Source organism: Balaenoptera borealis (genome assembly GCF_965194805.1).
Source record: "Balaenoptera borealis genome assembly, chromosome: 3".
Taxonomy (NCBI): domain Eukaryota; kingdom Metazoa; phylum Chordata; class Mammalia; order Artiodactyla; family Balaenopteridae; genus Balaenoptera; species Balaenoptera borealis.
The window spans coordinates 66459101-66471614 of NC_138866.1; the positions used below are offsets into that span (position 1 = coordinate 66459101).

The 12514-nt window shown below is 34.8% G+C and overlaps 2 protein-coding genes across 19 annotated transcripts in view; one reads left to right on the top strand and one right to left on the bottom strand.

Moving 5' to 3' along the window:
- Positions 1 to 12514, top strand: part of HEATR5A (HEAT repeat containing 5A) — a 116743-nt gene that overhangs the window by 81179 nt on the left and 23050 nt on the right. For 7 of the 10 annotated variants that reach the window (XM_082384038.1, XM_082384039.1, XM_082384044.1 and 4 more), the window contains 6 exons: positions 94 to 263; positions 2647 to 2673; positions 4931 to 5069; positions 7621 to 7800; positions 9625 to 9864; positions 11290 to 11471. In XM_082384038.1, coding sequence (XP_082240164.1) covers positions 94 to 263; positions 2647 to 2673; positions 4931 to 5069; positions 7621 to 7800; positions 9625 to 9864; positions 11290 to 11471 — 938 coding nt within the window. The remainder of the gene's footprint in view (positions 1 to 93; positions 264 to 2646; positions 2674 to 4930; positions 5070 to 7620; positions 7801 to 9624; positions 9865 to 11289; positions 11472 to 12514) is intronic. The other 3 variants (XM_082384043.1, XM_082384042.1, XM_082384037.1) reach the window with 1 other exon arrangement.
- The window catches only part of LOC309625084 (uncharacterized protein), a 74923-nt gene continuing 73997 nt past the window's right edge, over positions 11589 to 12514 (bottom strand). For all 9 annotated transcript variants that reach the window (XM_082384224.1, XM_082384226.1, XM_082384231.1 and 6 more), the window contains 2 exons: positions 12426 to 12511; positions 11589 to 12336 (listed from right to left, as the gene is read on the bottom strand). The gene's annotated coding sequence lies outside the window, so the exon portion shown is untranslated. The remainder of the gene's footprint in view (positions 12337 to 12425; positions 12512 to 12514) is intronic.

Consider the following 12514-nt stretch of genomic DNA (forward strand, 5'->3'; position numbering starts at 1 on the left):
GGGGGAAAAAAGAAATTTTAAGCCCAGTAATATATGTTTAAAGGGTAATGATTTTATAGGCCAATTATTAAAAGCTTTCTGCTTTCATTTTAGGTAACGGTACTTCCGTTTCTACCCTAAGGACTTCCTGTCTGTTGGGTTGTGCAGTGATGCAAGATAACCCAGACTGCCTTGTCCAAGCTCAGGCCATCTCATGCCTTCAGCAGCTTCACATGTTTGCTCCACGACATGTCAACTTGTCTAGCCTGGTCAGCTGCCTCTGTGTGAGTATAAAATTGTATATGTCCTTAGTTTCTATTATTGGAAATTTAAATTTAATTATTCTCTAGACTGTACAATAGCTATTTTCCCTCAGTTCTGGTCTTTTTTGGGCGGTGGGGGGCAACTTCATATAATCATATCTTAAACCTCTCATATATTGATTCATTTTTCTTCCATTAATGTTGAACTTAGTATTTGGAATATTGATTCATTAATCAGTAAAGACATACTGAGTGCTAATATCGCAGGTAGTAATATAAATGCTATAGGACATGGAAATATTTATGTAGTAACATCTATTTTTTCCTACTTCTTCTTCTTCCTCTTTCCCAAATTATTACATATAAAGTTCTTTTAATCCCAGATGGGCAGCATATGCATCAATATCTGGGTTCTAATAGTGTGTCTAATGAATATAGAAAGGTGAAGGTGATCAATAAAAAGTTCTGATGAGATGGTTCGTAATCATCAGTGGTTTTAAGATTTACCTTGAGCATCACCAGTTTCTATCTGGACTTGCCTGAAAAAGTTGAGTTACACTTGGAGTTAAAACTTGACACCGGGGAATTCCCTGGTGGCTCAGTGGTTAAGAATCCGCCTGCCAATGCAGGGGACACGGGTTCGAGCCCTGGTCCGGGAAGATCCCACATGCCGCGGAGCAGCTAAGCCCGTGCGTCACAACTACTGAGCCCGTGTGCCACAACTACTGAAGCCCACACGCCTAGAGCCCATGCTCTGCAACAAGAGAAGCTCACGTACCGCGACGAAGAGTAGCACCCGCTCGCCACAACTAGAGAGAAAGCCCGTGCATAGCAACGAAGACACAACACAGCCTAAATAAATACATAAATAAATAAAAACAATACTGCCATTTTTTTCTTCTTGAATCATAGTAGAAAATTTCCATTAATACCCTTTTAAAATTTCTTCTTTCACTGATACATGAATTCATTTATTAAGTAAAGTTTATTGAGAAATAAAGAGCAAGTCTAACTACTAATTCATGGTGAATTAGATCTGATCAAATTTGTTACTGTTTTCTTTTACCAGACTGAGAAGGTTACATACAAAGAAGAATAGAGACTGTTCTCAGATCTTTCTTTTAGGTACATTCAGAGCAACTGAGAAAATCAGAAGTAACAATTACAAGTCTTATTCATGTTACTCATAATACTTAAGCTATAAAATGATTTTTCTTATACAGAAATTAAATTCAAAAATTGCTATCACTAGCAATTTTGTGTTAGCAAAACTTGTGTTAATTTTGTATCTTAGTATTTTGATTAGTAAAGCTTTTATCCTAAATTTATTATTGTATTTTAAAGTATGCCCTGTAGTAAGAAAATTGGGGCTTCCCTGGTGGCACAGTGGTTGAGAATCCACCTGCCAATGCAGGGGACATGAGTTTGAGCCTTGGTCCTGGAAGATCCCACATGCCGCGGAGCAGCTAGGCCCGTGTGCTACAACTACTGAGCCTGTGCTCTAGAGCCCGCAAGCCACAAGTACTGAGCCCTCGTGCCACAACTACTGAAGCCCGCACGCCTAGAGCCTGTGCTCCGCAACAAGAGAAGCCATCACAGTGAGAAGCCCACGCACCGCAGGGAAGAGTAGACCCCGCTTGCCACAACTAGAGAAAGCCCGCGGGCAGCAACAAAGACCCAACGCAGCCAAAAATAAATAAATAAAATAAATAAATTTATTTAAAAAAATTGCTTTTGCTTTCCTATTAACAACTTTATGATCAGGTTTCTTTTCTACATAGAACTTAATTATTTAGCATGAAGTGTTTTCATATTAACTGAAACTCCCTGAGTATTCAGAATACATTTAATTAGGAAAGAATCTTACTGCAAAGGGTTTTCTTCTAACTGCATGCTATTTAACTTCCATTCTGAACTTGGCATTAGCTACACTCGCAATTCTGACTACTCACAGTTTTAAAACTTGGCTTCCAAGAGTAAGAAATCTATAATTAACTTGTGATGAGGTAAACCATTAACTTGGTCCCTTGCTGGACACCTGTTCATGCGAATGTAATCCAGATCACTCCTTTCACACTCATGTCTACTTGTTCTGGTTTTGTTACTGAGGCTTAATGAAAGATTCCAAAGGAAAACCTAATTACACAACTGTGCATTTTGAAATTATTGTATTTTTTATATCTTTACGTCTTGAGTTGACTGTTTTTAAAATCTTACCTCAACTCATATTTTAAGTTGGAAAATGAAGTATTTATGGCATATTTTTTAAAGCTGAAGCTAAGCCAGTTTGAATGATAGCTCTATTAACATTTACATTTTAATGCTTAGCTGACTGTTGTCAAAGTCATCCTAGTATTTATCTTTTGGTTTTGTCATGACCAGTCTGTCATTTGTTTTTGTGCAGGAGATCTTGTTGGATAATTCTGTGTTGGTAGGTCCCTGACCCTTGATTCCTAACTTCTTTTGAGGTTTGCAGTGCTGTTTCTTTGTGTTGTTTTTTTTTTTTGGTTGTAGATGTTCTTGTTTTCCACTGCATCTCTTTGTTTAAGCTAACCATTAATGCAAAGTCCAGTGTGTATAGCATGTTACATGGTGTTTATTTAATACCAATGTAAACAAATCCTCCCTAACCTTCTCCAGCTGGTGCACTCTCTCCTTGCACTTAATCTTGCATCATTTTGATTTAATATATTCATTTCAGAAAGGAACTGTAATTACAGTTTGATTTAATTTCTGTATTTTGCTTGCTTGATTTGTTTGCCTTAATCCACTCTATCCCTCTTCCCAATATAAATGCTGGAGAATGACATGGAAATATTAAGCGTCCCATTTTGCTTTGTGTGACGGCCTTTAATATTTTTTCTACCAAACGAGTAAAGAGTACTTTTGAGCATGCTTTTTCTAAAAGATTGTTTGACCAGCCTGAATAAACGCTGCACCTGCCTTGTATTATATGCTTGTAAAACTCCAGTTAAAGTAACTAGTAGATTTATTAACTTTTCTTTAAAATTGTCTTAATAGAGTGCTTTTTTGTCATTGTTGTTAAATATAGCCGTAATCTTGGGCATGAATAAACCTAATCGTTTACATTTTAACTTCTCTGTTATCCTGTGTACTAGTTTCTAACAGCAGAGTTCTTAAACATGACTAGAATGACATGATCTTGAGACTTTGTGAATGGCATTCCTGTCTTTCCACTTTTGAATTCATGATATAGCTTGAGGGTAGTATAATAGAACATATTTATAAAGCAGTTCTCATCTGTATGTTTCACTGCTAACATATTCACAAACTTTTCTTGCCTTTTATCTTCTGATAAAATTAAGGATTTAGCTCTCTTTGCATGTATCATATATCACAAACCAGCTGCCACTACCTACTGTTTTCCTCAGAATTTTGCCTCTGCTCTGTTCAACAAACACACCTACTTCAGTCCTGTCTTTCACACATAAACCAGATCTAAAGGCACATATATGAATTATGCCATTATTTCTAAAATTTTGCTCAGAAAAATCACTATTATAAGACATATTTATTATCATAAGCCACACCAAACTGGTCTTTATTATCATAGTTAGGACAAAATAAATTTCAAAATCTCTAGGCTTTATTCTACTTATGAAATCATTAAGAATTGGTATCCAGAAACCTTTGACTTGTTTTAATTGCTCATTTAAGGTATATCACCAATCGTATCATTTACCCTAGGTAGACACAACCTATTGAGATTTACATGGTTTAAATACTTCGCAGTAAAAAGAATATGTATTGAGCCTATCATTCTGAGCAGAAATATTCTCTATTGCTAAGATATTTACATATCTATGTACATATATGTATATTCATATATAAGTAGATACACATGTATAAAATTTGCTATCTATAATGTTGTTTCTAGAGAGCATTTTCGGTGAATATGTTTTCTGAGTAAGACTCTTTCTGCCTTTATTTGAAAATGCATTTACTTACTATGTATGGCATCTGAATAAACTACTACTGATAGAGGCTGCATTAATAATAACTAACATTTATTGAGTGCTTACTATTTGCCAGGTACTGTGCTAATAAGCACTTTGGCATGTTTCTTTGTGTTGACTTCACAACAGCCCTGTGAGATGGGGGTAGTGTTATCTCCATATAACAAATGAGGAAACTGAGACACAGAGAGGTTAAATAACTTGCCCAGGGTCACACAGCTAGTAAGTCATGGATCTAGGACTCAAACTGAGACAGTTTGACTCCAGAGCCTCCATTTTAACCAGTATGCTACAGTGCTTATATGGATTTTTATAAACTTCTACTTAGAGATTCATAAAACATTATAATATAGTTCCATGAGCACATATATATAAGCTGCAAATAAATTCTTTCTCAATTGTATCTCTTTTGTCTCTCAGAACTGTTTTACTCATATACATTTTATGTCTTCTAACATTGTCAGGAGGCTTTTGCTTGGATTTGTTTATGAATATTGCCTAATAAGTACATGTATTACTCCTTAAGCTGTTTCTAAGTTGTATAATAAAAAATATGTGCTAGGATAGTTGAAGTTTCTGTGTATTTAATAAATTGTGTCCAGCCCAATGATGGGCTGGACACAATCAGGAGGGGTCCAGTGAATATCTATTAGATGTATTGAATGCCACCAAGAATTTCAGCTCTTTTACTTCCCAAATGGTGTTTTTCAGGTGAATCTTTGTAGTCCCTATTTGTTACTGAGACGAGCAGTACTGGCTTGTTTACGTCAGCTTGTTCAGAGAGAAGCAGCTGAAGTTTCAGAACACGCTGTTATGCTTGCTAAGGATAGCAGAGAAGAGTTGACTCCAGGTAATTCTTTTTATCAGTATTATCTCCAGCTCAGATGATTGTTTTAATCTTACATCTTCCATATAAACATGAGTTTTTAAAACGAAATTTAAAAGTTAGTATATAATGCCTTAAACCTGCTACAAGTGATAATTGCTAACAGTGATGATCATTCCACCCAGTGATGTTACTGGTTTAGAGTAATGGTTCTCAGTCTTAGGCCCCCTACACCAGCGACATCCACCTCACCTTGGAACTTGTTACAAATGCAGATTATTGGGCCCCATCCCAAGTCTGCTAGGCCAGAAATCTGGGAGTAGAGCCCAGCAATCTCTTACTTATTTTTCTACAATAATGATAATGGTACTGAAGTTTGAGAGCCATTGGTTTCAAATGAGTTTTTTCACTATAATGGATTGAAATTGGATTTAGCGCTGAAGTCATTTTATCATATATGCCTTTCTTCCCCCTAAATCTCATTCAATAAAATTTCTCATAGATGAATCTGCTTCAAGTTAAAGGATTTTTATACCCTTTCTATATTTTAGAGCTGAATTAAAGGATTTCTTGGCAAGTAAGATTTGTTTTAAGCGTGTCTCTTCATTTTAAAATTATGTGAATAACTCAAACGTGCATATAAATTCAAACAGCCTATAAAAATAGTAATGATAATATCTTACACTTTAAAAGTATATAGTTTCCCAAGTGCTATCACACTTTTAGAAGGTCTCAGACTTCATAAAGCTTTCCAGTATCTAAAGTTCTCAGATCTATAGTGTATTTTACTGTCATGCTGTGCTCTTTAAATTAGTTTTATTATTATACTAAAACCTTTGCTCTGACTTGAGTTTATCAGCATTGCTGAACTGGTATAGTAGTCATCAGACAGGTTGCAGAACATGGTTAATGTGTGGTATTCTCCCCAAAGTGACCTTTAACTTACATTCACCACTGGAATTATCTTTATTTGTTGCTTTAGGATTTTATTATGTAACTGTACTGGTAAATAATTATTGAATTAGCTATATGATTAAAATTATAGTAAAGGGGCTTCTCTGGTGGCATAGTGCTTAAGAACCCGCCTGCCAGTGCAGGGGACACAGGTTTGAGCCCTGGTCCGGGAAGATCCCACATGCTGCGGAGCAGCTAAGCCCATGCGCCACAACTACTGAGCCTGCGCTCTAGAGCCTGAGAGCCACAAGTACTGAGCCCGCGTGCCACAACTACTGAGGCCCGCGGGCAGAGAGCCTGTGCTCCGCAGCAAGAGAAGCCACCGCAACTAGAGAAAACCCATGCTCAGCAATGAAGACCCAACACAGCCAAAAATAAAATTAATAAAATTTTAAAAAAAATTATAGTAAAGAACTCATTATATAATTCCTTTTTAAAAGTTTTGTAATTTTTCAAACCCATGGAAAAGTTGAAAGAAATGTGCAGCAAACACATAGGTTCACCTACTATCTTTATGACACTCATTTTATATATCTCTCAGTATATATACACACATACACAAACCTCGTGCCAAACCATCTGAAAGCAGGTTGCAGGCATCATGATGGTTCACCCCTAAATACTTATTTGCATTTTTCAAGGATATTCTCCTACATGACCACATGTTATTTCCATACCTAGTAAAATCAACATTAATTTAGTAGCTTCATAGAATGTACAGTCCTCACATAAATTTCCCATTATTAAAAAAAAAAAAAGTCCTTTATAAACTCTTTCCTACCCCTCTCACCCCCATCCAAATTTATGATCCGGTCATGACTCACACATTACATTGGGCTGTTCTGACTTACGGACTCCTAATCAGAAACATTTCTACCTCCTCCTTCTGATCTTTAAAAGATAACTCCTCTTTTAAAATAGTAGCATAATCTTTAGAACTAAATGCTTTCATAATTGCCAAATGAGTTAAATCTTCAAGAGAAAATGTATATGTTCTTTTGACATTTTCAGAATTAGAGGAAATAGACACTAGATCAAGGTTTATATTTCTTTTTTGAGATGATTTATTACTTTGCAGTGATAATACTGTGTAGTAATTTATATTAATTCAATAGTCTTCTTTAGATCCACTGTAGCTTAGTTGCAGTAATTAAACACTGTTCTCCATACAATAGTTGTTTTCTGAGTTTTACTCTCATGTTAATAAATGTAAAGCTTTTGTACCAGAATAAGTAAAACTTAATTATGATTATTTATTTGAATTAACTTTAAAGAGAAGATAAAATAATCATACCAAGAAACATTGTATAAATTTTTATAAGTATTGAATGCTAATTGGGTTTAAGTGTTTACCTAATTTAAGGAAAACATATTAGTTAACTCTTAATAAAGATTTATCTTTCAATGACATTGCATAAAAAATAACTTTGCAGTGTTGTGAATAATTACCAAACTTGAATTGTGAACTAAAACAGACCTCAGTAGGTTGAGGTGCAATATTTGGACTAGTTCTTTAGAATATATTTGCATGTAATATTTTAATAACTACTGAATGTGTGTGCTTCTCATATGGCAGTTTTGTTTTCTGTATTACTTAGATCATCGATTTTCTTCTTGTCAGATGCTAACATCAGAGAAGTGGGCCTTGAAGGGGCCTTACTGACCTTACTTGACCAAGAGACAGATGGGAGATTATGCCATGATATCAAAGAGACATTAAACCATATGCTCACATCTATGGCAGTGGATAAACTCTCCTTTTGGTTAAAGCTTTGTAAAGATGTACTCGCTGCATCAGCTGGTAAGTATTGGTGATTACCAGCCAATATAATAAAATTAAAAGTAAAAGCATATATAAAATTGTTTGCTAGTGACAATTTATCAGTCTGGATATTTGGGTTGTAATTGCTTGTTGTTTTCTTTAATGGAGATTCTAATGCTAGTGTTGAAGTCCAACACTTAAAAGCCTACTTTTTTTTTCTCTTATAATTGTCTTATATGACTTTCCTGTGAAAAACAAACTAAAAATTAGAATTGTTATTTATGCTATAAAAGGGATGACCTAACTTACAGCAGCCCCATCATTTATTTTCATACATATGAGAAATATTTGAGGTGTTGCCTCAAATCAACTTAATAGAAAACTCACCAAAAGTTATGACATTTTGAGCAAGCCAGTTTCTATACTCTTAATAATGTTCATTTAAAATATAGTGTTATTTCTCGAATGTTTTTGTTAGTACAAGATAATTATTAGTGAGAAAGTGTGTTAGAGTCTTTAAAATTTATATCCTGGACTAAGAAAATAAATGAGGAAGAAAGAGGATAGAAACCAATTCTGTTCCAGGTACTGTACATATTTTATATGATTTAATCCTTTAACCATCCTATGAGTAGGCAGTATTATTCCATTTTACACGAGACAAAACAAGACTTGGAAAGGTTAAGTAATTTTCCCAAAGACACACACAGATGTATTCAAACCTTAGCCTACATGACTTTAAAATCTAACTTTTCATAATATTTCAGTAGCTCTCAACTCAGTTACTTAAGCCTTATAATTTAATGTAGCTTTGGTCTCTGAGTTAAGTTATGTGAAAGGAAGAAAGGTACCATAAAATTTCTGGCATTTTTTAAGGTACCATAAAATTTCTGGCATTTTTTTTTAATATTCTTCTCTGTCTACTTCTGTTCTTGTTGGTACTCTTCCAGTGATTTATACCTGCTCTTTCAACCATTATGCTCTACATGTTTTCCTTCTTTAATGTTCTCCTCTATCCCCACTACTGAAGAACTTAGAAGGACTTCTTTAAAAGAAAAAAATATATGTGCATAGATAGGTTGATTATACTTTTCTGGTATCTTACCTATCTTTTTAAAAATTTTTAATAGCTCAATTTTATTTCACCATTTATTCTTTATCCTTTGTAGTTTGCCTCTATCCCTTCTTATTAGGAAAACACACATTTCAGTCTCTGTTTACTTCTCAGTTTTAAGGCAGGAGTTTGCCTTAACTTTATTTGTAACATCATTGCTATCTATTGTATCACACTCAAAAAATGTTGACAGACAAGATAATTTAAGAAAAACAAGTTGGTTTGTTTTAAAGCATAAGTTCCAATTTAAGTCGAGTTAAACAGAGTTAATAAGTTAGCAGTTAGTATAATATTAAGGGGAAATAATTTACTACTTAATGGCTCTGGCCATCAGGACAATTTGAGACTGTAATTACAGCAATGGGTCTGTCCTGAGAAAAATATTTTTGGACATTTTTAGTGGGTTCAGGAACCTTCTTAAATTCATTCAAGGCCCCAGTGTTAAAACAACATCTCTAGTTCTATCCACCACACTCCCTACTAGGGAATTCTGAGCTTCCTTAAGTATATCCATCTACATACAGGGGATTGATAATTATTCTAGTATCATGTTCAGTTTTCACTTTAAATATAATTTAACAACTTTGTCATTTTTTAAGAATAGTTTTTTTAGCATTTCTTTAGATACCACTGTTATTAGTAGTCATTTTGATCAACAGTAATTCTAGTCTGTACTTGAAGTCATTGTGTCCCTTTATAAATATATCTTCCAACTGATTGTAATTATGTGTATTCTCCCTTGATAAAAGATTTTACAACTGTAACTTGTGTGGATACAATGCAAGAAGAGGAAGGAGATAAAGGGGATGATGCCTCAGTTCTGACCATCAGAAATGATGGCAGACCTCATCCTTTTACCAATCCGCGATGGGCTACAAGAGTCTTTGCTGCTGAATGTGTCTGCAGGATAATTAACCAGTGTGAGAATGCACACAGTGCACATTTTGACATCACTTTAGCACAAGAAATGAAAAAAAGGGATTCAAGAAGTAAGTGGCATAATAATGAAAAGACCAAATGATATACATTGAAATGCTCTCTGCCTATAGTGTATTTTTAATGTTCAAATACATTTTTAATGATTAAACTTCTTAAATTCTCATTCACTTTTGTTTAGTGGACTTGTGTGATATATTAAGTTTATAGAGAATAGTCATGTTCTTGGAAAGTAGTATGTACATTAGCTAGTTCCCAAATTTTATTTTCTAAATTTTATTTTCTGAATGGTAACTTAGAGCAGTTTTGCTCATAGATTATTTTGGTTTCACGGATATTTCCTAGAAAACATTTAAGTCTATCTCAATGTAAAGTAAACCGTGTTGTAAGACCATTTTGACCTTTTATTGTTCGGTTTTATTATTTTTACCTAAATGCCTGTGGGTTATGGTTTAATGTCTAATTTTTTAAAATCACTTAAGCACATATGTTCAAAGACTCAATGCTCATATCTCAGTGCCTTGGAAATATCCTTTACCTGACAAAAGAATCATAAGGCAAGATGTTGTTATTGTCAGTCTGAGAGTGTGAATTAGGTATTAATATTTTAATTGTTTTTCAAGCAAGCATTTATTGAGTCTCTTATTTGTGATGAGCACTATTCTGATAGGTATAAAATTAGTGTGTTATAGGTGCTTACTGACTCCTGTGCTCCCAGTTAAAACTGTAATTGGCACTTACTAAGATGAGTTGGTTTCTTCAGTGTGACCTATAACTAGTATACTTCTTTGACTTAGTCTCACATATTTTTTAGGTAAAGGTTAGTTGTACCTGTAAACATTTTATTGTTGGAACAGTGTTAAATGATTGTCTTATGTCTCTCCCCAGTAGAATTATTATACCAAAGAATATGTTGTAGGCGTGAAAGGAATTATCATTTATAATTTCACAGCTAGAAATATTTTTATGCTCCCATCATTTGTGTGTGTGGCAGGACATGCAAAAAAGTAAGGTAATGTAGTCCATATAAAGAACCACATAAAACTTTTTTTAAAGGGACATTAGGTCTTTTAGCCTCAACTTGATGTAAAGAGGATGATTAAATTACTGCCTAATTCATCAAAACCCAAAGTCTCCTAAGTACATTCTAATGTACTTTTATCAGAAAGTCTGAACAAAATTTTTATTGAAGGTACTATTAGTACTCATTTAAAGGATGCTAATTCTGCCTTTGTTTTTGCATAGCTGTATAATTACTTGCTTTGGGATAGTTGTTTGTATGTGAGTATTTGCACTGGTACAGTAAAACCAGCTTTAAAGTCTGTATTTAACAAACAGTAAAATGTAAATCAAATCAGAAGTACTTAAAAGAAAGTCTAGGTTATGAAATTAAAAGGAGGAAAAATGATCACTTAACATAAATCTTAGTTCCAGCGTATTCTTTTTCTTAATAAGATATATTTTTTTTAATATTGCAGGTGACTTTTTGGTGCTACATCTTGCTGACTTAATTCGCATGGCTTTTATGGCTGCCACAGATCACAGTGATCAGCTCCGTCTTTCTGGCCTTGAAACACTGTTAGTCGTTATTCGGCGATTTGCAGCTATTCCAGAACCAGAGTTTCCAGGTCATGTGATTCTAGAACAGTATCAAGCCAATGTAAGCTCTTTCTACTAGAGAACTTTATTATTATTAAAAGTGAAACTAATTGGCATGTCACCTTTTAATACGTAAATGAGTATGTGTCTCTGCTAATATATCACCAGTATAATCAGTATATGTTTAAAGAAGAAATCGTCATGTGAAAGCAAAATAATACATAAAACAGGTCTTTTATAATGCTAAAGGTTAATTTTCATAATTAAAACCTTTTTGGTAATTTTGGGGGAATAAAGGGCTTTTTTTTTTTAATATTCATTTGCTAAGTTACTCTTTAACAATAACCCTGTGGGATAGGTATTGTTCTTTTTTTAAAAAAAATTTATTTATTTTTGGCTGCGTTCGGTCTTCATTGCTGTGCGCGGGCTTTCTCTAGTTGTTGCGAGCGGGGGCTGCTCTTTGTTGCAGTGCACAGGCTTCTCATTGCGGTGGCTTCTCTTGTTGTGGAGCACGGGCTCTAGGCACACGGGCTTCAGTAGTTGTGGCACGTGGGCTCTAGAGCACAGGCTCAGTAGTTGTGGCGCACAGGCTTAGTTGCTCCGCGGCATGTGGGATCTTCCCGGACCAGGGCTCGAACCCGTGTCCCCTGCATTGGCAGGCGGATTCTTAACCACTGCGCCACCAGGGAAGTCCAAAGGTCTTTGATAATGAAATTCTTTACAAAATATCCAAATAAGCTAAGATAACACCAAATCATTAATAAACATTCCATTTAGGCTACATGCCGGTTTCATCTTCAAATTATTACTCCTAGTCTAGATATAACCTCCTTTTTTTCCCCTAGACTTGGAAAAGAATTCAGGTTTCTATTACTGGTTCTGTAAGCTTTTTAACTGGTGTTTTTTTGACTGGTGCATTGAGCAGCCTAGGAGGAACAAGGAAGATAACAAAATCATCACATATTCTATCACACACATCACATGTAATCCTTCAGTAGCATTCATCCAAGGATACCTCTCATGATTCAAAGGCAGCTTCTGATGGCTGGCAGTTAGGGAATCCAGAGCAGTTCCCCAGTTGGTCAGCAGGCTCCATCACATCTT